This window comes from Suricata suricatta, chromosome 16, assembly GCF_006229205.1.
Source record: "Suricata suricatta isolate VVHF042 chromosome 16, meerkat_22Aug2017_6uvM2_HiC, whole genome shotgun sequence".
Classification (NCBI taxonomy): domain Eukaryota; kingdom Metazoa; phylum Chordata; class Mammalia; order Carnivora; family Herpestidae; genus Suricata; species Suricata suricatta.
Genome location: NC_043715.1, coordinates 11,560,440 through 11,585,835, shown reverse-complemented (window position 1 = coordinate 11,585,835; position 25,396 = coordinate 11,560,440). Strand labels below are relative to the sequence as shown.

Genomic DNA, 25,396 nt, shown 5'->3' with positions numbered 1-25,396 from the left:
AGGAGAGTAGAATGCTGGTGTAGAATCTGATGAGATACCAGAGATGATCTAGCCTAGATCTTTCTTTCAGTCATGAATCCCTTGAAAAACCAAGTAAAATGTATGCATCTTTCCCCTGGAAGAATTCACATATAAACAGACACATAAAATCTCAGGGGGTTTGCCAATCTAAGGAATCCCAATCAAGAAAGAATCCCTTCTTGGGGTGCCTGGGTGGTTCAGTCAGTTAAGTGCCTGACTCCTGACTTCAGCTCAGGTCATGATCTCACAAGCCACCGTGTCGGGCTCCGTGATGATAGTGTGGAGCCTGCTTGGGATTCTGTCTCTCTTCCCCTCTCTGCTCCTCCCAGGCTCATTCTCCCTCTCTACATAAATAAATAAATAACAAATAAACAAACTTTAAAAAAAATAAAAGAAAGAAAGAATCCCTTCCTTTGAGTGAAAGGGTATATGGAGTCTTCTGATCCCCCAGAAAGCAGTGAAGGTCAGAGCCACTGTCCAGTTACATTCCTGCCAGTGAAAACAAGTTCTTATCTCACACACAAGTGGAGGCATCTACTCATTTCCCTTTCAAAATCTGGATCCTCAGAAACATAAGATCTGACACCGATGGCATCAGCAGTTCCGTTCGTATATACACACCATATGTGCGCGTGCACGTATGTGTCTTTTATTTGCCTCTATCTTCCTTTTAGAACCATCCACACATCTCTTCTGCCTGAGAAATGAGAGTTCCATTCTCTTCTCTACATAGAATATAGACCGACCAGCCCCAGCTCACACTTTTAACAGCCTTTTCCTGCAGTCCTTAAATGGCTCACCGAAGCTGCAAAATAGTGTGCGAAGCTGTCGTGAGGATTCCACTGCACAGCTCCAATGTCCCACTTGCTCTGGCGAGAGATCTTTCGGTGACCTTCGAAAGGGGCATCTAGATTAACGATGTATAAGAATCGGCGGCTAGGAAAACAACATCAACATTATGACAATATAACAGCATTAGCATTAAGACAGAAAAGCACATTCGGAATTACATGTGGTTTACAACCAGTGTTCAAAAAAATCCCCAGATTTATATGACGTTTATCTACTCTGAAAGGCATACAAGTGGCAGGAGGAAATCAAGCTGACAGTTAAGCAAGCAGGAGACACGTCCCTGTGAGAACCTGTCTCCAGAGATGGTCTTCCCGACTGGAACCTTGGGAGTCTGACATCTTCCCACCAGCCTCAGCGCCAAGCCCACCCTGCTCCTGCCTTTCCCAGGCGCTCAGCTGGGGGTAGTTCCGGGACCCACGTGACTCCCACTGCGCTGTTTGCACTGTGCAGGCAGCACTGATCCCCGCAGTACAACTACCGATGGTGAGGCTCTGGTCCCGGACCTACGAGTGGAGCACGGACTGTGTCTCTGGTGTCTCTATGTCCTTCCTCACCAGGCACAGTGCTTTGCATTCAGTACATGTGTATTAAACCTATCACTTATCACTTAGCCAAACATCCTGGAGAAAATCTCAAATTCCCTTGCAAGCTGACTATCTGGCAAAGGAAACAAAAGTAAGTCTACCAGGAAGGAAATAATAACCAATAAAATGATAATGAAAATAACATATTAAGGGCCGATCATGCCTAAGGTGCCAATTAGTATAAAGGATCTGAAAACGGGAATGTCCTCGTTCACCTATTTTCCCTGTGTTTTAAGTGAAAAATCCTTGGTGTGTGAATCAACACCTTGACAGCCATTAATCAGCTGTTGTTAGAGAGCATTCCAAGCCCCCAGGCATCAAGGAGGACAGGTGGGCTCAATGGTGAAGAAAGAGATTAACAGCCCCTGCTCAGAAGAGATGGGAAATGCAGGTTAACATGGCATGTAAGCGTCTAGCAGAAACCCCAGAAGAGAAGGTTAGGGGAGAAGAAAGAAAGCACAGGTACGACAAATTCACAGAACTTCCAGAACTGTTGGGCAGAACACAGATTTAGAATCTCTGGCCTCCTCTGAAGGAATCACTTGATTCCGCAGCAGGCAGGCTGGCACCTCCCTCTTAGCACGAGAAATGGGGAAAGGCTGAGAGCTGTACACACGGGGTGCGTGTGAACGGAGGAGCTCAGAGACACTACGGAGCAAATGGCAGAGCAGCAGGAAAAAAGTAGGCACTTCAGGAAAAATATGCCTGACTGAAAATATGGGTTTATCTTCATTCTCCCCTGAAGACCCACAAAAGTCAGTAAAAACATAAAACGCAAAAACCCACAAAGAAAATGAGAGAGGAAATGAAAAGCGGATGGACAAATGGTAATTGATCGAAAGAAAGCCAACACCCAAGGGCATGCGGTGGGGCCATGAGTGGGAGACAGCCGATCCACACTGTGGAGCTAAGGCCGCTCGGGGGCCAGAGTATTCAGCCTGCAGCCGGGGGAGGGCGAGGCCTGGAGAAGCAACAGCAGAACAGAGCAGGCACTGTTTGAAAAAGGACTAAGGAGCACAGCTTATGCAAACCCACAGAGCCGGGTGACCACCTCTCCTTCACCCGGGCACAGGGGGTGTGATGTGCTTTACACAAACTACTTCGGAGGAGCCCCAGGCCTGGGAACAACGGCTACTAGCGTGGGAATATGAGGAGCTGTGCTCAAAACAGGGCAGGAAGTGGAATGTGAGACCCTTGGGCCTCTTTCCCTGTGGCTGATCTGTAGTCTTCACACAATGACCAGTGACAAAAGGATTGTTCTCAGGGGAAAATGACCAGCCCAAGAAAAAGACAAAAGCAATACAATAACAACGTGGAAGCCAAGAGATAATGACATCTAGGCACCCTCCAAAAAAAAAGGCCTGGTTCCCACATGAGCTCCTTCCAAAGAACCCCACCGTCACACATGTAAACTGATCACTCTTTGACAGTTAGCAGAAAGCCTGGTGAGTATCAGTCACCAAAGACAGGGACCAACACAATCAAGAGACAAAAAAGGAAATGGGTGGTGCCGAGGAAGAAGAAACCTACAATTAATATTGTCAGAGAGGTAAAAGAAGATAAAGAACAGAGAACAGGAAAGAGCCACTGGAAATGAAAAACACAGCTGAAATCAAGAAATCTGACAGAGTAGAAAGTTAAAGCTGAAGGAAACTCTCAGAATGCAAAACAAAAAGGAACAAAAGAAAATCCACATAGGATATCCAACACGGACAAATAGCTCCAGAAAGAACGAGAGCAGGAAATAGAGAGGGGGAAATTACTAGAGACACACTGCAGGAAAACTTCTCCAAACTGGAAGACACAGACTTTCCAGACTGAAAGGGCCTTCCAACAGTACTAAAAATTACTCTGGGTCTTAATGTGAATGGGGATCACATGGGTGTATATATTTGTAAATTTACTCGAGCTATTCACTCAAGTACATTCTTTACTGTACGTATTTTCAAGTTCAGCATAAGAAAACAAAACGGTGAACCTTCAAGACCATGTTTAAAAATAAAACAGGCGTGTATGTACCTAAGAACACACCAAAACAAGAAGGCTTGCCTGACTTCCCGTGACATAATTCCATTCCCTCCTCGGATGCTACAAATGACAATGTCCACATCAGTGAATGCAGAGAAGTCTAACATTTAAGACACAGTTATTCCTTAGCACTTGAGTATTTTTTTAATGTTTATTTACTTTTGAGAGAGGGAGAGAAAGAGAGAGAGAGAGAGAGAGAGAGAGAGAGAGAGAGAGAGAGAGAGAAAGTGCAAGCAGGGCAGGGCAAGAGAGAAGAGGGCAGAGGATCTGAAGTAGGCTCTCAGTAGAGAGCCCAATGCAGAGCTCAAACCCATGAACTGTGAGATCACGAGCCAAAGTTGGATGCTTAACTAACTGAGCCACCCAGGTGCTCAGCACGTGAGTTATCTTGTGGGTTGTTAATATGGCTACATGATGCCAAGTGTATGTCTATTTGTTTAAATAAAACAAGTAATATTATTAAAAAAGAGGGGGGGGGACCCTCTAAGTGTCCAGCATGATGAACGAAAAAAAAAAAAGACACACACCAAAGCAGCCACGGTGAAAATTTCACACACCTGGGAGATAAAAGGGATGCTGGAGACAAAGACAGCATTTTAAAGCTTCCAAAGAGAAAAAACAGGCCACATACAAGGTCCAGAATCAGAATGATATAGGACCTCTCAAAATTACTCTCAAAAAAGAACCCCAAATACTGAATCAGCCCAACAATTATTATGTAACTTGGAAGAAGATGGAAGTAAGGGACTCACAGAGCAAAGTGAAAGTGCTAAATCCTCGTCTATTTTAAGAAGTCAATCTGTAATATCTGGACAAATCAAGATAACAGAGTATTCGTGTATTATTTGGAAAAATGGAGGCAACCCCAGAGAAACAGCTAAAAGAGTCTCAAGTAGTTGCTTCTAATGAGTGGGATCAGAGGTAGGGAAAAGGTGAGGTAGGATTCTGCTGTCTGACAATATAAATCCTTATAATGCTATTTGACTTTTTCAACTATGCATAGGTATTTCCTTGATTTAAAAAAAGAAAAAGGTTTAAAAACATAATGGGAAATGGGTACTATATCCCCCAAACCATTGGCTTGCACACTTTAAATGGGTAAACTGCATGGTCTGTGTAAAGCTTTTTTTTCTTTTAAGTGAGTGCGGAGGGGGCAGTAAAGAAACATACCAATTTTTCTTTATTTATGCATCTAGTGTGAGACAAGAAAATGGTATGGATAACTGTCTCTGGGGATGGGGTCAAAGAGAGTACGGAAACTTACTTCCCAGTGTAAAATTCCTTTTGAATTATTTAAATGTTTGCTATGCTTTTTTAAAGAAAATTAAAATATGATTTCAAAATAAGATAATGAAACAGAAACTAGTTCATTATTTAGAAGCATGTTCATAAACAAGTAAGTTAATGAAAACACTGCAGACTTAGAGACACAGTGAGTATGAAAGGGGAGGAGGACTCGGACCATTAAATGGCATTATACGGGGACAATGGCAGAGTGATTAGCAAACACTAGGATGACCCTTAGTTGCCAGAATCTTAAGAATGTTGGGCTGGAAAACACTACAGAAATTAATGTAGTTCTATTTCTTCATAATGAAATCAAATTCCTTCATGAGAAAACCAAAGTCCAGGGAGGCCAACTGGATAAATGTCCAGGGGCTCATAATTAATGTCATTGCCAAACTACAACTTGATCCTGTGAGACCATACCAGACAGAGCCCTTCTGCAGGGTCTGGACAATAAACAGAAATTGCAATTCCAGGACAAAACTCCCAGTCACTCAAATTTCAAAGGAATTTTATCACTTACACGTTAGGGCAAAGACAAAAATAAACTGCAAATAAGGCCTGTTGAGTACCCCTGAGGTCACTAAGATAGCAGAACTAAACCCTAGGACCACAATCCTTAAAGATAAACAGCATTTTCCAACTTCCCAGAAACCTCTCCTTACGCCATTTGTTCCTGGAAACTGCGGCAGAGGAACACTGCGGCTCACTTACCCGGAGAGCACAGCATGCTGCCCCGGACAGTCCACAGACATGGCGGTCGCCTGTGAGAGAGAACACAGATTCAGTCCTGCCAGCGGAGCCAGCTCGGGCTGGAGAAGACAGGTGGGTAGTCACCTCTGGGGCTTCCTCTTCCTGTGGCCCGGTAAGTATCCCGCTGGCAGGTATTATTAGGTCTCTACAGTGGATGCTTTTACTCCCTTCTAATCCTCAACCAGATCTTATAGTCCCCTTCCTTGATAGGGCAGCTGCTATCTGTTCCCTGACACTGGGATTGCATACAAGCAAGCGAGCGTGTTCTAAATTGTGGCGACATAATCTTAGAACTCTTAGAGAATCAAACTGGCTTGGAGCGAACAGGGCTACTAAGAGCCCCTTCCAAGTGTAACCTAACCTGGGACATCACACATGCACATACACACACACTACCCCACCCCCCCTTACTCCCTTGCCTTTCCAAAGGGCATGGACTTCTCGATAAGTGGTACTATTCAACCACCACCCATGCTGAATCCATAGTCACTGTCTTGTTATTGAGATGTTCAGTTGCCATTTAATCTGAGATTTCTATCACCTTCTAATGATTTCCATTTCCCAGGCCTCCCAGTTCATAGGGACCACGATCTTTTCAGAACCACACTGAATCAAATGAATTTGCATTCGGGCTGAAGCATGAGGCTGACTTAAATCATAGCAGTTACAACTCTAAATTCTCTTATTTGGACAAGTCGAAATCCTGCTGCATTCTCAGGACACTAATGCTCACTCTTATACACCCTCGAGAAATATGTCATAGGGAATGTTGGGGACAAGAAACCAGAGTGCTCTCACTGGAGGCTAAAAAGCGACTGTTATGCATCCTTCTTCCCACTAGAGTCGTGAGCAGAGAACAGTCCAGCTGGAAAGGCAGGCAGTGAAATGAGATACAATTTCCACACTCTCCTGAACAATTTATAGATTAAAAGTATGAAAGCAAGGCAAGATGGTACCTCCAGCCAGGGGTGATAACGATCTTTCCAGGAGGTGTGTGGTAGGCCGAATCCTAAGGTGGCCCCAACATTCTGGGCTCCCATTGTATACACATATTCTCCCCGTTATTCAAACACTAACCTAGGTGCTGCTCTGAAGGAATTTAGCTAATGTGATTAAGATCCCAAATCTGTCAACCTTAAGATAAAGAGACCTGAAACAACCCAAATGTCCATCAGCAGGTGACTGGATAAACAAAACGTGGTGTACGCATACAACAGCATACATTCTCTCGTATGGATGAACCTTAAAATATTATGCTAAGTGAAAGAAACCAGGCACAAAAGAACAAATATTGCAGGATTCCACTTACATGAGGTACCTGGGATGGGTAAATTCATAGAAGGGAAAGTAGAATAGAAGTGGAAGGGGACAGGGAGTGGGGGATGGGAAGCTACTGTTCAATGAGCACAGAGTTTCTGTTTGAGGGTTGGGGGGACAGAAACCTAATCACATCAGCCCTGGAAATGTAGGTCTAGAGGTGAGAAGCAGAGGCACTCAGAGAGGATGAGGCATTTATGTGAGGAAGATTGCTGCTGGCTGCGAGGTGGGACCACATGGCAAGGTCCTGAAAGTGGCCTCTAGGAGCTGAGAATGTCCCCTAAATAACAACCAGCAAGAAAACTGAGATTTCAGTAATACATTTTTTAAAAGGAGCGTCTGGCTCTGGCTCAGCTGATAGAGCACAAGACTCCTGATCTTGGGGTCATGAGTTCAAGACCCATGTTGGGTGCAGAACTTACTTAAAAATGAAAGAAGGGGCACCTGGGTAGCTCAGTCTGTTAAGCATCCAACTCTTGATTTTGGTTCAGGTCATGATCTCATGCTTTGTGGGATCGAGCCCCATATAGGGCTCTGTGCAGACAGCGCTTTTCTCCAAGATGCTGAGAGCCAGCATTCCAGGTGGGATGCCAGGAATTATGCAAGAAGTGAGGTGTCATTGCCCAGGGCTGGGGAAGCAGTGTCTCCCAGCTCCTCCTCAGCCCCCACTCTCCCCCTCTCATCCCCCAGCCTGTGCCAATTTTAGTTTCATGCAATAAAAAAGCCAAAACTTTTTATTCCATAAAACATGAAGAAGGAAACTCAAAATTAAAAAAAAAAAAAAAAGAAAAATAATAATAAAATGAAGAAAAGAAAGAATACAGAGACCTCAGTTTCTTTCTGCCAACAACCTGAATGGGTCCCTTAGCCAATTCTTCCTCAGGCCACTGAGCCTCCGGATGAGAACACAGTCGACTGCCTCCTGGATCCAGTCTAGGGGACTAAGGAGAGAAACCAGCCGTGCAGTGCCTGCACTTCTGGCGGACAGAACTGTGAGCTGATCAGTGGGCACTATTTCAACCTGCTAAGTGAGTGGCACAGGGATAACAAAGAGTGATCCAGTGACGGTAATTAATAATAATCATAAAGTCATGACCTTTGACTCAAAAATTCCACCTCCAGAATCCACCCAAAACACAGAAAAACTTTTATACAAAGAGTTGCTTATTTCACGTTATCTGCAAGTAAATTATGCAAATTTACATAATGGAATATTCTGAAAGTGTTTAAAAGTGACACGGAAAAATGCAGGAGCCAAAACTGCAAATAGAGTATCATAACTCACCATTATCTCCTCATCAGAGGAAGTTATTAGTTAAAAGGAAGACAAAAAGCCCACCTAACGGCTGCTTCCCCACCCCGACCTCAAGAAAAAGGGGCCGATATCATGCACATGAAGGACGGTCATGCTGGGCTGTCAGGGCAAATGGAAAGAGGGAAAGTAGAAAAGAGAAGATCCCCTACCCAGAGGAGAAGCTGGTGGGTACTCCGTGAGGGGCAGGAGTCCCCAGAAGGCCTCCTCCCCTTGGGCACCAGTCAGGGACTGGCTGCGAGAAGCTAAGTCTGGGCATCAGGGCGTTAAGAACCACAGGAAGGAACCCCGTGATCCTGCTGCAAGAGAAGAGGGGAGCCCCAGTGACAGCTGGGAGAGAATCCCCCGCGGGACAAGTCTCCAGCAGCCTGCAGGAAGGGGAGACTAAAGACTCAGAGGAGTAAAGGAAAGTAGTATTTTATACCCACCATGAATTGAAATTTAAATCCGCTACTTGCACCTTAAAAAACACTGAAGAACACATTCCGGAATGTTTCAATGGTAGTTGTTCCTACAGGGTTTTTGTTTTATTCCTCTAATGAACCTACATGTTCATATTATTTACATATTTTTTAAAAAGTTTTTTAATGTTTATTTATTTTTGAGAGAGAGAGAGACAGAGCATGACTGGGGGAGGGGCAGAGAGAGAGAGGGAGATACAGGATTCAAAGCAGGCTCCAGGCTTTGAGCTGTGAGCACAGAGCCTGGTGTGGGGCTCGAACTCATGGACCATGAGATCATGACCTGAGCTGAAGTTGGACGCTCAATCAACGGAGCCACCCAAGCGCCCCTCTTATTTACATATTTACATTACTTTATAATAAAAAAAAAACAAACTTTTTTTTCAAAGGCATCCCAAGCCTCTTCAGTCTCCACACCGGGCCTGGTGGACAGCAACCTCAGACAGCACACCTCCCCCCTCCTCTGTTCCACTCGACATGGAACCTCTGAGAGCAGCGTTCAGACTACATCAATCCACTGCTCCAAAACCCTCCTTGGTTTTCTACTGAAGACTGAAGACAATAAAGTGGAAACTCCTCAGCCTTCAGACCCTTCCAAATTAGATACTTCCAGAACTTTTCAGTATGACCTTCCCTCTCTACCTGCCCAGGCCACACCCATTCAGAGCTCTCCCCTTTCTCCAAGGTCAGTGATGCTCCCAATTCTAAAGAGATGCTTAAGCTCCTCTTCCCACCTGGAAAGTCTGTCTTGCTTACTCTGCTGTTGAAATTCTACTCATTTTTTTTAGATGTTTCTTTTTCTTTTTTAATGTTTATTTATTTTTTGAGAGAGAGAGAGACACAGAGCGTGAAAGGGGGAGGGTCTGAGAGAGAGGGAGACACAGAATCGGAAGCAGGCTCTAGGCTCTGAGCTAGCTGTCAGCACAGAGCCCGATGTGGGGCTCAAACCTACGAACCATGAGATCACGACCTGAGCTGAAGTCGGCCGCTCAACCGACTGAGCCACCCAGGCGCCCCTCTACTCATCTTTTAAGTCCCAAGACATACCTCCTCTAAGAAGCTCACCCAGAGCCTGCCACAGGGATTCCACCCTCTCCCAAAGCACCTTCTCTGTCCCCCCTACACCCACCCCCGCTGCTGTCACAGGGCTTGCTGTCACTTGCCATGTGGTAGGTGCTGCTGCACACGTTTATCTTCCCCCACTGGCTGGGGAGCCCCCATAAGGCAGAGTCCATCTTATTTCTCCCAGAGCACCCAGTGAGGTGCTTTGTACATGCAGGTGCTCTGTGAACATCTTCTGTTTGGAAGATAGGTTGGAACCAGGTCAAAATCTGGCTCCTTCCAGCCCAAAATGTGCCTTGACATCTCAAAGAATTTTTTCAGTAGCTTTCCTTGATAATTTACCATCTGTGAATTTATCTACATCTGCAAAGTTCCTTCATTTTTTAAAATACCTTCTAGAATAATAAACTTCAATAGTTCACTGTCTGCTCTGTGAAACCCTCAACTAGAATAGAAAAGTCTGACAAACAAAATGTGTGCACCTTACTCACACTTTATAATGTAAAATTCCAATCATATCTTCTCTCAGCCTTTGCTTTTAAGGTACTAAAAAGTCCTCACCTGACTGTAGGAAAACAAACTTACTGTTCAGAACCACTCTGTGTCAAAAGAGATTTTCTTTAGGGGCACCTGGGTGGCTCTGTCGGTTCAACACCCAACTTTGGCTCAGGTCATGATCTCATGGTTTGTGGGTTTTAGGGGCATGTCGGGCTGTATGCTGACAGCTCAGAGCCTGGAGCCTGGTTCAGATTCTGTATCTCCCTCTCCCTCTCTCTCTCTCTCTCTCTGCCCCTCTCCCACATGTGCTCTCCCTCTCTCCAAAATAAACATACATTAAAAGAGAAAGAAGGGAGCTTTTGTGACATACTTCAGGAGTCATATGACTACCACAGCATTGACAGTGGCACTTGATTCTTGTTGGCCTGGAAAATATGTGATAGTTTGGGAAAAAAACTGGCTAACTGATGGGTAACAAAAAGATATCAACTTCATGAGACTGTGTAAGCCTCTATCCACAAATGGATGCTGTCCTGGCTTAAAAAGTCTTTTCTTCATGAAGCCAGCTGTGTTCGTAAGCATTTGGTGTCACCAATCCAAAGAAACTGACCACAGTTTATCAAAAATAAGAAAGATTGTACGTGGCATTTCTGCATGTGTGAAATGGAGTTCTTCTGGTGCAGCAGAAAGGGTGTGCAGGGGCTTTGGGGTCAGAATTGGATTAAAAACTGTCTTCTACCACCTCTCGGGTGTACAACCATAGAAAACGATCCAGCAAAGGTTGTCACTGACCTCTGGTGTTGTTGAGATTAGGAGATACTTTTAATTAGCTATTTTACTTGATTTCGTGGCAGTATCAGACCTTGTGATCATTCTTTCCTTAAAACCTGTGGCTTCCGGGACATGACTCTCTCCTGGGACCTAACTGTGGACATCTCTTTCTAGTCTGTTCCTAATCAATCCATTTCTCCCTATCTCTGCCTCAGCTCAGGCCTGTGTCAGTCCTCACCTGGAAAGAGACACCCATGTGCCACCAGCCCAGCTCCTCCACCCTCAGGGCTGGTGCTGGGTCCCACAGCCCACAGGATGAAGGACAACACCCTCAATTAAAGATCACGTAAGACCTCTTTCTGGCTCACTTCTACAGCCCATCTCAGATCTCACACCTTCCAACCCCATCCCAACATTCCCTCCATGATGAATTTGTTATCAGGAGTTCCCTCCAGCCCTCCACATCCAAGCAAGCACCACCCTCTCACCTCTGGACCCTCACACCAGCTGCTTCCTCTGCCTGGATGACCGTTCTCTCCATTCTTCACTTGGCCACCTTGTCCTGCAGGGTTCAGTTCAGGCTCATCCTGGAAAGTTATTCTGACCCATCCCCACACACCAGGGAGTCACCTGTGTTTGCACAGTACCCCAGGCTTACCTCTACATAGTACTTGTGGTACTTAATAATAATGCTATTTACTCTTACATCTCCTCGGTCTGACTGCAATTCCTTAAGGTAAAAATCAATTCACCAGGACAATGCCTGGCACAGCACACAGCATACACTCAAATGCCAGCTGTCATAAAGGATATAGGTCTTAAACGCTTATGCTGTACAAAAACTTGTAGAGAAACGTTCACATCATAAGTTCTCACAGGAAAAAGCAGAAACCACCCAAATGCCCAACAATTGACAAATGGATAAACAAAATGTGATATATCCCTACAGAGAAATACTATTTGACCCTAAAAAGGTCTGAGCTTCTGAAACATACAATATGGATGAGTCTTTAAAAGAACTAAGTGAAAGAAGTCAGTCACGAAGACCACATATTCTATAATTTATTTCTACAAAAGGTCCAAATAGGCAAATCCATAGAGAAGAAAGCGGATTAGTGATTGCTTAGGGCTGGGGGGCGGGGTAGTTAGAGGACAGGGGGCAGGAGGGTGATGACTAAAGGGTACAAGGTTTCTTCCTAGGGTGATGAAAATGTTCTGAAAATGATTGTGGTGATGGTTTCATTCTGCGAATATACTAAAACCCACTAAATTGTGTACACTTTAAGTAGGTGAATTATATGATAGGTATATTAGATCTCAATAAAACTGCTAGCCCCCTTTCCCCCCACAAAAATTGATAAAATACAGTGTGCTCTTGGTTTCGGGACTAGATTCCCATGATTCATTGCTTATATACAACAACCAGTGCTCATCCCAACAAGTGCCCTCCTCAATGTCCATCACCCATTTTCCTCTCCCCTCTGCCCCATCAATCCTCAGTTTGTTCCCTATATTTAAGAGTCTCTTAGGGTTTGCCTCCCTCTCTGAAACTATTTTTTTCCCTTCCCTTCCCCCATGGTCTTCTGTTAAGTTTCTCAAATTCTACATGTGAGTGAAAACATATATCTGTCTTTCTCTGACTGTCTTATTTCACTTAGCATTAATACCTTCCAGTTTCATCCACATTGCTGCAAATGGGAAGATTTCATTATTTCTCATTGCCAAGTAGTATTCCATCGTATATATAAACGATATCTTCTTTATCCATTCATCATTTGATGGACATGTGGGCACTTTCCATATTTTGGCTGTTGCTGAAAATGCTGCTATAAACACTGAGGTACATGTGCCCCTATGAATCAACACTTTGGTCCCCTCTGGATAAATTCCTAGTAGTGCTATTGGTGCGTCATAAGGTAATTCTATTTTTAATTTTTTGAGGAACTTCCACACTGTTTCCAGAGCGGCTGCACCAGTTGGCCTTCCCACCAACAGTGCAAGATTTCTCCTCATCTTCACCAACATCTGTTGTTTCCTGTTAACATTTTCATCTTTTAGAAAACAACAGGTATAATACTTTACAATGGTCAGGTGACGCTGAATTTGAAGATGGGTTGCATCACCAATCCATTTTGGATTTCCAGTTAAATTTTGGTACAAACACAGTGGTTCTGTTAGAAAGCTTATCTCTCTGGGGAGATGATATATAGCTTCATATGACTATCTTTCCACCCTGATTCAATGCAAAAGAAAGCCTCCCTATATAGACCACTGTTATCTGCAGAACAAAATCCAGAGTTTGTTTATTTCTTCAAACAAACTAGCAAAGAAATCAATTCTTCCTCTTTCAACCTCAGCTGAATTAGAAAGAGCTGTTCGAAAATATGAAAACACTTCCAAATGACGCAAAGTGGAAACATCCAATCAACGCAAATCAGAGCCAGGTCAGTTCCCCGAAAATCAGTCTGTCACATGCCTGAGCAATGACTGTAATGTATGTACTATCAGGTTTCATAGAATAAAACCACAAACTGAAACCCACTGACATAAAAAGGATCAGAGCATTTCAAATGACAATATTCAATCTGTTTAAATCAGAGACAGCCACAGTCACCAAAGCTGCTTTTGAACCATCCTTGTCTAATGCTTTCTAGAGGTTTGTATCTGAGGTTCTGTTCACACACTCAGCACAATGGGTGTTTCTTGGGAAGTCTCGCTCTAAAATGAGAACATTCTCATGTTCACACCAGCTAAGATGGCACAGAGTGGTATCACTAGGAAAATCACCTAACTTTTCTGAATCTCAGGTTCCATGTCTATAAAATAAGGGGGTAGATAAGCTGTCTTCCAAAGGTCCTTCTGGCTCCATGAGGCTATCTTGTCAGGCCATTTGGTGCTTCCTTACACAAGTTTTCTAATATAATCATAATTAACACGTAGCAAGCACTTAATATGTGCTGATCACTGTGCTAAGCGGTCTGTGTCAATTATCTCACTGAATCCTCACATTCACTGCCAGGTGGTGTGCAGAAAAGTTACTGCAGCAGGCACAAGACTGCTAACCTCAGAAAGGTCTGCTTGCAAGGCTGGCTTTTGGCTGGTATCTGAGAACTTGGATTTGGAATGTTCTCACCATTCTCTAATTGATAAGAGTAGCTCACTGTGCCTTCACCATGTGTCCAAACAATGTGGTTGATGCTGAGCACCTGCCGCCCTTCTGGGGGTGTGCGGTTGTGGTTCATGTGCTCCAGAGGGAGCCTGCGTGACCCGCCCCAATTAAAAACCTTGGGCACAGAGTCTCTAAGGAGCTACCCTGGTAGATATGTCACATGTGCTGCTATAATTCAATATTGGAGGAATTAAGCATGTCCTGAGGGACTCCATGGGGAAAGGTCTCTTTCACCTAGTTTCCTCCAGACTTCATGCCATTGCCTTTTCACTTTGAATTTGCTTTGTGTCCTTTCATTTTAATAAATCGTAACTGCAAGGAGAACAGTGAATCCTCCTAGTGAAACCAGGAGTGGGGCAGGGAATCCTGGACACAGGCAGATACTATTACTCTTGTTCTATGGATAAAGAAACGGAAACTTAAAAGGAACTAACGTGCCCAAGATCACAGGGCAAATAGGTGACATAACCTGGATGCTACCACGGCGCTCCATCTCTAAACCCTTAAACTCCTGGCTGTACATACTCTTCCCCATTCACCATTGCATCTTTACATCAAATCTTCTAGAAAACAAGAAATTCACAGTATTCACAACATAATAGTCACTTCTAACAAAAAGAGCCCTACTATGCCCTTCTGTGCCCATAGTTTTCAAAATGAACTTTCAGGGGAACTGAAAAAGCTGGGACCAAAGCTGGACTGCTTCCAGAAAACGTTTGGACTATACTAACTATTCATATCCTCTCAGCTAAAGAATTTGCCAAGTTGTGTTTTGTTTTTGATTTGTTTATTTAGAGCAAATCAAAAAAAGGCCTCAATTTTTATCTGTCTGGAAGAGCCACTGTAGTGCTGAAACTAAGTCACCCACCATTAGGGCAGCAGGGAAAACACTTTCTGCTGAGATGCTTCATTTTCAATTTCAAAAAGCAAGAAACTGAGTAGCAAGAAAAAAGTTCCAGGAGAATGTCTCTAGGAACCCAGAATATATAGTTTTCTTAAAAAGACTGAAAAAGCACAATCCATAAATTCACCTGCATTAAAAATACACTTCTAGGGGTGCATGGTGGCTCAGTTGGTTGAGTGCTGGGCCCCTGACTTTGGCTGTCATGATCTCACAGTTCATGGGATCAAGCCCCAGGTCAGGCTCTGAGCTGACAGCACAGAGTCTGCTTGGGATTCTCTCTCTCCCTCTCTCTCTGTCCCTCCTCAGTGCACGGGCCTTTGCTCATGCATGCTCTCTCTCTCAAAATATGAAAACACTAAAAAAATTTTTTAATAAAATGAAATCTTCAAAAAGAAAGAAAGAAAGAACAAACGAACAAATGAACTACACCACACTGTGAAGAAGTGAAAGGCTGCTTTAAAATGATGAAACCTCAGTGGAGTCTGTAAGACTAGAGGGGAAGTAACTGTACCTAAGCACTGCACTCCAGCTGATAGAGTCGCTCCTATAAGGGTACTGGTTAACAATTCTGAAACCACCATCCATGTATTTTGGATGGAACAATTAAGTAAATGGGTGGAGGATGGCTGGGGTCCCATTTCTCATGACTGGCCTGGGAGATTACTGATAAGCAAAGGGTGGAGACACGACGACACTTGTGATCATGGATTGGAGTAGAAGATGTGAAGGATGAACTCACGTTCAGCTTAATATACCGATGGTTATGTACACATATACTTAACAGATACACATATATTCATGGCTTAGCATGCATGTATATTTCCTGTGTTGTCAGATGAGTGTGCCTGGCAGGAGTGAAATCCCAAGAGCAACAAGCACCTCTCTAACCAGGCCTCAGTATCTGATGCCATTGTCCAATAAGAGGCCAGGGTTCCTTGGACAAATGGCTAATACTGGGACTGGGGCAGGAAAATACACATGGTGAGAGTTAAGCATCTTATCGCACAAGAAAATAAGGAATTACTGTGGATTTTAAAAACATACAAACAAGTGGAAACAATGATGGGATATTAACTACCTGAAAGAGCTCCCAACGGTGAAAGCTGGGACAACTGGAGCAATAAAATAAACGTAATAAAATCAAGTAGTATTGGATTATAATCCAAAGCATAAATAAATATCACACTGATATAAGCAACTAATTCAAGAAAGAAAGAATGAACGAACGAACGAACTCCCCACTGTTTAAGTTTAGGCTGTGGGGAGGGGGGTGGGAGGGGCGTGCCTGGACGGCTCAGCGACTTCAGCTCAGGTCATGATCTCACTGTTCCTAGGGTCTTACGGTTCGTGGGGTCAAGCCCCGTGTCCTGCTCTGTGCTTACAGCTCAGAGCCTAGAGCCTGTTTTGGATTCTGTGTCTCCCTCTCTCTCTGCCCCTCCCCCGCATGTGCTCTGTCTCTATCAAAAATAAATATTTTAAAAAATTTTTAATTAAAAAATGTTTTTAAATAAACTTAGGCTGCATATACGGATTATTTTCCCAATAGTATAGTGTAAACAGAAGGCAAAAAGAGTAAGTTTACATACAGTAGAGAAACCTGACAAGCACTACTTCAGCCAGGTCAACATCAACAGTGGTATGTCACTTTCACAGGAAGTACTCTTGATGTGATGTGATGAGAATGACACCTTATCTCTAGGGTCCTCCCAGAAACCCATAAGCCCAGTCTAACCATAAGAAAGACTGGGACAAATCCCAACTTCTACAAACACCTGACTAGTACTCCTCAAGACTGTCAAAGTCATCAAAGACATCATCTGAGAAACTGTCACAGCCAAGGAGCCTTAGGAGCCATATGAAAATGTAACATGCTGTCCTGAATGAAATCCCAGAACAGAAAAAGGACATTAAGTAAAAATTAAGGAAATCTGAGTAAAATATGGATTTGGGTTAATAATATCAATATTAATTTGTTAATTGTAGAAAATATACCATACTAATGTTTTTGTAAATTTTTTAAAAGTTTTATTTATTTTGAGAGAGAGAGAGAGAGAGAGAGTACAAGCATGCATAAGCATGAACACGTGTGGGGGAAGGGCAGAGAGAGGAGGAGAGAGAATCCCAGGCTCCACACTGGCATTAAGAATACACGGATGGAACCAACCAAGACTCAGTTGCTTAACCAACCAAACCACCCAGGTGCCCTGTAGTGTAAGATACTTTTAATAGGGGAAAAATAGGTGCAGGGCAGATGGGAACTCTCTTTCCTATCCTCCCAATTTTTCTGTAAGTCTAAAATTATTCTAAGGGTGCCTGGGTGGCTCAGTCGGTTGAGCCTCCAATTTTGACTCAGGTCATGATCTCACGTTCGTGGGTTCAAGCCCTGCATCGGGCTCTGTGCTGACAGCTAGCTCAGAGCCTGGAGCCTGTTTCCGGTTCTGTGTCTCCCTCTCTCTCTGCCCCTCCCATGCATGTTCTGTCTCTCTCTGTCTCAAAAATAAATAAAACATTAAAAAAAATTTTAATAAAACATAAATTATTCTAAAATTTATTTTTTAAACCACGAAAATCTAAACACCTAACTCATGTTAACACTGCTGATCAACATAATTGATTTTTTTACATTTATTCATTCAACAAATATTTGTTGAGTGCTACTGCATACCAAGCACTATTCTAAGCACTGGGGATACAGGAGGAGTCAACAGGACAAAGTCTCAACTCTCAGGGAGGCCCCTCGGAGCAGTTGAAGAAAGATGAAAATAAACAGTGACTGAGAGGGAAAGTGGTACAAGATGCAATCTGAGACGTAGGCAGAGATCAGCCCACAAAACAGTCCAAAATAAGTAAATTATATTCTACACCTAACACAATAGGAAGTCACTGAAGCACTTTTGTCAAAGGAGGAGTATGAACAAACTAAGCTTTTAAAAAAATCACCTTGGGGCGCCTGGGTGGCTCAGTCGGTTGAGCCTCCGGCTTCGGCTCAGGTCAGATCTCACGGTCATGGGTTCGAGCCCCACGTCGGGCTCTGTGCTGACAGCTAGCTCAGAGCCTGGAGCCTGCTTCCAGTTCTGTGTCTCCTTCTCTCTCTCTGCCCCTCCCCCTCTCATGCTCTGTCTCTCTCAGTATCAAAAATAAATAAAACCAAAAAAATTAAAAATAAATAAATAAATAAATATATCACCTTGATATTTTATCACCGCTTTAATCATAATCTCCAAAAAGTGGTAACAACCTGAATATTCACCAACAGGTGTACGGGTAGACTGTGGCGTCTCCACACACTGGAAATACTACCGGTGGGCAGTAAAAAAGAACAGACTAAGTGGGATGCTCCACAACACAAATGAATGTCAAAGGCACTGGGCTAAGTGTGAGAGGCCAGGCTCAAAGGGCTCCACACTGTACACTGCTTGTCTGACATAAACCACCTCAGCAGCTGCCAGAGGGTGGAGCTATGACTGGCTACACAGGGGCACCAGGGAACTTTCTGGAGGGGTTTTGTATTTTAATTGTGGGTGGTGGCTACAGGACTACATACATTGGCCAAACTCAACACGTTATATACTTAAAAGGGGGAATTTTATTGTATATTAATTAACTTCAATAAACCTGGTTTAAAAGAAAACCACCTTGGGGGAGCCTAGATGGCTCAGCCAGGTAAACATCCAACACTTGATTTCAGCTTAGGTTATGATCTCATGGTTTGTGAGTTCGAGCCCCAAACTGATTACCTGGAGCCTGCATGGGATTCTCTGTCTCCCTCTTTCTCTGCACCTTTCCCACTCATGCACGTGCACACACACACACTCTCTCTCTCAAAATAAATAAATAAACTTTAAAAAAAGAAGCCTTTAATAAAACCACTCTGGCTCTGTGGAAGATGAATTGGAAGGAAGCAAAAAGCCGGGGTTCAGGGAGAGTGGCGCTGAGTATGTCCAGCTACTTTGGAATATTGAGTTGAGACAGCTCCTGGCTGCCAAAGCAGAGACAGTAAGCAAACTGCTGTTATGGGTTTGAATTCCTGTCTTCATCACACTCATATTCTGAACTGGTTCTGCTCTTCCCGTTGGTTTAGGGCTTGTGAACTGCACACTCCGCCCTCTTACGTCTTTGAGAGTGAAAACTTTCATCTCCGACGCAACAGCATAGCCACTACCTGCAAGTGGCTATTTCAATGGCAATGAATTAAAGTTTAACTAAATTAAAAATGCAATTTCTTGGCTGCTGTAGCCTTATTTCAAGGATTTAATGGCCACATTTCTACCAACACAGCAAATTCTACTGGACAGTGTTGCTCTAGTAAGTCATCTCTACGTCGTGTCGTGCCGTTAACACTCATCCATTTCAGGGATCTTCAGAGCAACCGCCAAGTACTACAGGTTTTTTCCTACTAATCAGTGACAGGAACACCTCAAGGCTTTGTTTTATAAAGTGAATAACACTAGGAGAAAATGTGAAAAAAAGAGTTTCACCTGGGGCTCCTCGGTGGCTCAGTCAGTTAAGCATCTGACACTAGATTTCAGCTCAGGTCATGATCTCACGGTTCATGGTTTATGAGTTCAAGCCCCAAGTCGGGCTTGGCACTGATAGTGCTGAGCCTGCTTGAGATTCTCTCTCTCTCCCCAGTCCCCTCTCTCTGCCCCTCCCACACACGCAAGTGCATGTGTTCTCTTACTCTCACTCAAAATAAAAACTTTAAGAAACAAATAAAAATAAAAAATAAAGGAATATTATAAAGAGATTACCACCAACGAAGAAACCATCAACAAAGAACTTAATTCCAGGTCACCTGGGTGGCTCAGTTGGTTGAGTGTACAGCTTCAGCTTAGGTCATCTTGCAGTTCATGACTTCAAATTCCACTCTGGCCTCTGTGCTGACAGCTCAGAGCCTGGAGCCTGCTTCAGATTCTGTGTCTCCCTCTCTCTCTCTGCCCCAACCCAGCTCATGTTCTGTCTCTCTTTCAAACATAAATAAACATTAAAAAAGAAAAACTTAATTCCAAAAAGTATCCTTCTAAGGAAAAAAAAAAAATTTCACCTTTCAGGCTGGGCTTTTTCTCTGAAAAACCAAAATCCTTTCATGTTTTAAAAAACAATTTAAAAAATTTTTTTAATGTTTATTTCTTTTTGAGAGAGAGAAAGAGCAAGAGTGAGAGCGAGAGAGAGAGAGCACGCGCGAACAGGGGAAGGGCAGAGACAGAAGAGACACAGAATCTTGGGGCGCCTGGGTGGCTCAGTCGGTTAAGCCTCCGACTTCAGCTCAGGTCAGATCTCACGTTCGTGGGTTCGAGCCCCGCGTCAGGCTCTGTGCTCACAGCCAGCTCAGAGCCTGGAGCCTGCTTCAGATTCTGTGTCTCCTTCTCTCTCTGCCCCTCCCCCTCTCATGCCCTGTCTCTCTCTGTATCAAAAATAAATAAAACATTAAAAAAAAAAAAAAAGAAGAGACACAGAATCTTAAGCAGGCTCCAGGCTCCTAGCTGTCAGCACAGAGCCCGATGCCGGGCCCACACCCACAAGCCACGAGATCACCACTTAAGCTGCAGTCAGATGTTCAACCACCTGAGCCACCCAGGTGCCCCTAAAAAACAATTTTTAAAAGAGACAGGTGTTAGTTTCTTCCTAAATTAATGAAATAGTTAATAAAGTGGGTCCAGATCCCTCCCCGTTGCCTCCAGAAAAAAACCACAAAACCCTGCTAATTCAAACTAGGTTGCACCCTTCCAACTCAATAGAAAAATCGAAAAGAAAAAGAGAAGCTCCCGCAAGGCAGTTAAATTACCCAATTTACTTTGTTCTCTGACTATGACAACTGCTGTTCAGGTTTAATTATTCGATACTACTTCATGCATCCTAATATATGTGTCAGCACCCTCTCAGCAGGTCTCTTCAATTACATCTCTATAGAGAAGGGGGGGGTGGGACTACCTGGGTTTCAGTGAGAATTAAAGCATTTGCAGATTAGCAGTTTCCAAATTAGCAGGCTCCGAGGTACCATACAGGACTCTGTTCTTAGTCCCCAGTGAAAGCAATTAACAAGAAGGGTAACAGGAGTACACTTCTTTTTCCCTAGCAGTGTGGCGCCTCCCTTGGGACAGCAGGCCTCCCAGAGACACCGTGGTGACAGTGCAAAGTGCCTCAGAAACCTTTAATCCGAATGCTGCTGCTCCAATTCTCCATGGGGGCTATGTATTGAAAGGGACCACAGAGCAAAGCGGTGGGTGGCTCCTCCACTCATTAATCTTTAAGGCAAAAAAAGGGGGGAGGGGAGGATGGTGTTTTAGGAAGAAAAAACCATAGTACCACTTGTTGTAATCCAGAGCTCCTTTCAGTATAAATCACCTGAGTCCTGGTACAGTGTGTGCTGTGCTCCAGGCAGGTACTCAATGAATTCTTGTTGAATAAACCCACGAATGAAAGCCTGGCCCACAGAAGATAGTCAATAAATATTTGTTGAATAAATAGAAAATCACCAAGACCCTGTCCGGGGTGATGGGGTGGGGGAAATGGGATATTTATTGTGGAATGACTGTATGACAGATTCCTACAAATGAAGCAAAGTAGTGCAATGACCTCAACGAGATCCCTGGTGCCGGATGCCCACATTCAAATGCCAATCTGGCCAACAGAACAGGAGGCCTTGGCCAAGTCACTTGAGATCACCCAGAGATCATCTTCCTCCTTTGGGGAAAAGGGGTGGGAGGGATAACATCGGAGAATATCTACTTATCTTGGTTCTTTCGTGAATTAGAAAAAGAAAATGCAGATATATCACTTAGCACAAGACCAAGCAATTACGAAGGCACTAAATCAAAAAACGGTAAAAATCTAATGTCCCTTGAAGTTTACCACGTGCCCGTCACTGTGCCCCATATTCTAAATGTATGACCTCATAAAATTCTCACGCCAACCCTAGGATTAGGAACGACTCGCACCTTCTCAACATGTGAGAAAACTCATACACTCAGAGGGAACGACGGACGACTAGATCTAAGCCGGGATTCGAACCCGAGCAATACATGCAGCGCACACTCCTGTATATATTTTCGACTATTCTAGCATCAGCAACCACTTAAAAGCTTAGTTGCTGAAACAAGCACTTCACACGCCATTTTGTTTTTCTTTTAATCGAATCCACTCCAAAGTCCTGTGAGGCAAGGTGAAGTTCACGCAGCTCAGGCTCAGAGAAGTTGTGCTACTCACTCAAAGTCACTAAGCCTCGACTCCCCGGCCTCAGGAAGCATACCCTCTCCTCACCACCCTGGTCTGGGGAAGCCTTCCCTCAGCAGCTTGCGCGCAATTTCTGCGCTTCGGGGTCCCAAAGTAGACCCTACTACCCAGACCACCACGAGGAACCCCAATAGCCCATCAGCGCTCGCCCCAACCGCCCCCAAAGGTCATCAAGGCTCCCCTCGACTGCTCGGGTCTGACAGCTCCGGGTCAACCCCTTACCCCTCTCCCCACAGGGGACTAGAGGATAGCCCTGGCACCCCCAAGACGGGCTGGGTAGCGTGGGGGAGGGGAACCACGGAGAGCGCATGCCCAGAAGGCTCTATTTGGCTCCCAGCTCACCTGGGAGTCACGGAACTCCACCACCACGTTCTCGCTGCTCCACCGCGCCGCCATCTCCGCACGCGGCGCCCCGGCTTCTGGACTGTGCGTTCCCACCCCCAAACCTGCGTTCCTGGGCTCGGTGAGACCCACGCAGTCCGCGAGTGAGTCCTACCACGCCCCGTCCTCCTCTTCCGCCTGACTTCAAACCATTGGCTGACCCAAACCCCGGATCCGCCCCCTCTCCTGGGCTCCTCCAATTGTGGTATGGCGCCTCTCCCAAACAGGAACGCCCCCTCCACTGCCGTCACTGGACTTGAGTGACCCGCGCTCCCGCAGCTGCAGGCACACGCCCCCTGCCGCAAGCTCTACCGGGAGTCGTAGTCCAAAGGTGAGCGGCGCGTGGGTACCGGCGATTTAGAGTTTGGTGAGGGGAGGGGCATGATGTCCTCCCTGTCTTCTCGCGGGTGTCCCCCGGTAGGGCCCCAGTGGCCTAAGAACCAAAACCCAGCATTCGCGCAAACCAAAGGTTTACCTCATCTCCTGACGCCGCCCGTAAAGGCACTGATAAGTCCAAAGGCTCGATTTAATGTTTCATACAAAACAGCAGCGCCTACCAAAGTGACCAGGGATCCTAGGGGTCTCCAAAAGCGAAACACTTCTCATTATCGTACTATGGTAGTTATTTGCCTTTTTCACTTTCTTTCCCTCACCAGTGTACAGTGGAGTTTTCCAGAGGCTATGGTGGTATATAGTAAACTGAACATAAGAAGCAGATGTGAGCTACAGAGCTTTTCTATTCAGCCAGACATTAAAGAGATTTGCCACTCTTTGCACTAAAGTTTTTTCAATTTAGGGAACAGGTATTTTTTTACTTACAAAATGTGTCATTAATAATAATGCACGTTGATGTTGAAGTGAAATCATGAAAGAATGTATTTTAAATTCTCAGCTTTTAAAAAAATTTTATTTTTTTAATATTTATTCATTTTTGAGAGTGAGTGCGGAGGTGGGGGGGGACAGGTAGAGAGAGAGAGGGAGACACAGAATCTGAAGCAGTCTCCAGGCTCTGAACTGTCAGCACAGACATAAAAAATTTTAATATATATTAAAAAATAAAGAAAGGAGAAATGACCTACCTCTGGTTCTTGTAAGGAGTTAACCATAGGGCTAGGAATGTAGTCCATATTCAAGGGTAAGCTATTATTGCTAATGTTATCACTCTTCCTGTGTACAAGTCCTTGCGTGAACAGAGATAAGAAGGATCACCTTGCCGTCTGGAACGTTGGATGCAGTGGGGAAGACAGACTTATCAACAACTCAGGGTGAGGAACTTGCCCGGGGATCCCTTCAGTCCAGACAAAGTGGGAGAGTTGCTCACAGCTCAACAGGTACACACTTTGGAGAATGAATAGGGTTTTTTTGTGTGTGTGCTTTTTTAAGTTCATTTATTTTGAAAGAGAGGGAGAGTGAGCATATGAAGGAGGGGCAGAGAGAGACAGAGAGAAAGGGGTAGAGAGAATCCTAAGCTGGCTCCACACTAACAGTATGGAACCCCATGAGGGGCTCAATCCCGGGAACCGTGAGATCATGACCTGAGCTGAAATCAAGAGTGAGACATTCAACCTCCTGAGCCACTCAGGCTCACCTGTTATTGTTGTTGTTGTTGGTTTAGTGTTTATTTAGGTTTGAGAGAGAGTGTGTGTGTGTGTGCGTGCGAGTGAAGTCGGGGAGAGGCAGAGGAAGGAGGGGACTGAGGATCCAAAGCAGGTTCCATTAGGACAGCAGAGAGCTCCATGTGAGGCTTGAACATGTAAACTGTGAGATCATGACCTGAGCCAAGATCAGACGCTTAACCAACTGAGCCACCCAGGTGCCCTGAATTTTTTTTTAATGCTTCTCTATTTTGAGAGAGAGAGAGATTGATCATGCACATGAGTGGAGAAGGGGTCAAGAGAGAGGCGAGGAAGAATCCCAAGTAGGCTCTGTGCTCTCAGTGTGGAGCCCAATGCATGACTCTAACTCGCAAACTGTGGGATCAAGACTAGAGCCCAAGTCAGGAGTCCAATGCTTAACCCACTGAGCCACACAGATGCCCCTGAATTGGGTTTTATGAGACTTGCAAGCGATGTGCCAGGAGGGGACAGACGAAGTGGGAAACCTGACATGCATCCTGAACAAGGTGACATTGAAGCATTTCAGTATAATAGTAGTATTTTGATAGAATACACTATCAAAAAAAGTATTTTAGCACCGAAAGTGTGAACAAGGACCCTTAAGTGTGAAGAGGGGAGATGCGTTCCAAAGCTAAAGCAGTCCCCTCAAAACACTCACAAAACTGTGCTTCTTTCTTTTCCTTCAAAATACACATCACAGGGGCGCCTGGGTGGCTCAGTTGGTTAAGTGTTCGACTTTGGCTCAGGTCATGATCTCACAGTCTGTGGGTTCGAGCCCTGTGTCGAGCTCTGTGCTGAGAGCTCAGAGCCTGGAGCCTGCTTCAGATTCTGTGTCTTCCTCTTTCTCTGCCCCTCCCCCACTTGCTATCTGTCTCTGTCTCTCAAAATAAAATAAAGACATTAAAAAATTTAAAAAAACCCAAAAACAAAATACACATCACATCTTGTAATTCAATATTTGTTAATTTAATATTTCCAGGTTCCGGGAGGAGAGGGACCAGATCTGTTTTGTTCAGTCTTGTATGGTGACTACACAAAGAGGACACTGCATATTTGTCCAATGCGTGGGAAAGGTATATGGAGTCACACCCCTAGAAGGCTATGTCAAAAGGATGCCTTCCGTGAAACTGAAACCAAAAGTAATTTC

The 25,396-nt window shown here is 44.4% G+C and overlaps 1 protein-coding gene and 1 long non-coding RNA gene across 6 annotated transcripts in view; one reads left to right on the top strand and one right to left on the bottom strand.

The window, feature by feature from the left end:
- Positions 1 to 22,767, bottom strand: part of WDR59 (WD repeat domain 59) — an 82,479-nt gene extending 59,712 nt beyond the window's left edge. For all 4 annotated transcript variants that reach the window (XM_029925416.1, XM_029925417.1, XM_029925418.1 and 1 more), the window contains exons 1-3: positions 22,595 to 22,767; positions 5,487 to 5,536; positions 822 to 957 (exon numbers count right to left, since the gene is read on the bottom strand). In XM_029925416.1, coding sequence (XP_029781276.1) covers positions 822 to 957; positions 5,487 to 5,536; positions 22,595 to 22,648 — 240 coding nt within the window. In that variant the 5' untranslated portion in view covers positions 22,649 to 22,767. The remainder of the gene's footprint in view (positions 1 to 821; positions 958 to 5,486; positions 5,537 to 22,594) is intronic.
- On the top strand, positions 22,623 to 25,396 carry LOC115280483. 2 transcript variants are annotated; one of them, XR_003903795.1, is made up of 4 exons: positions 22,623 to 22,737; positions 22,861 to 22,964; positions 23,812 to 23,898; positions 25,229 to 25,396. It is a non-coding gene; the product is annotated as an uncharacterized LOC115280483 (long non-coding RNA). The 2 variants fall into 2 exon arrangements; XR_003903794.1 differs by having other exon boundaries at positions 23,812 to 23,964.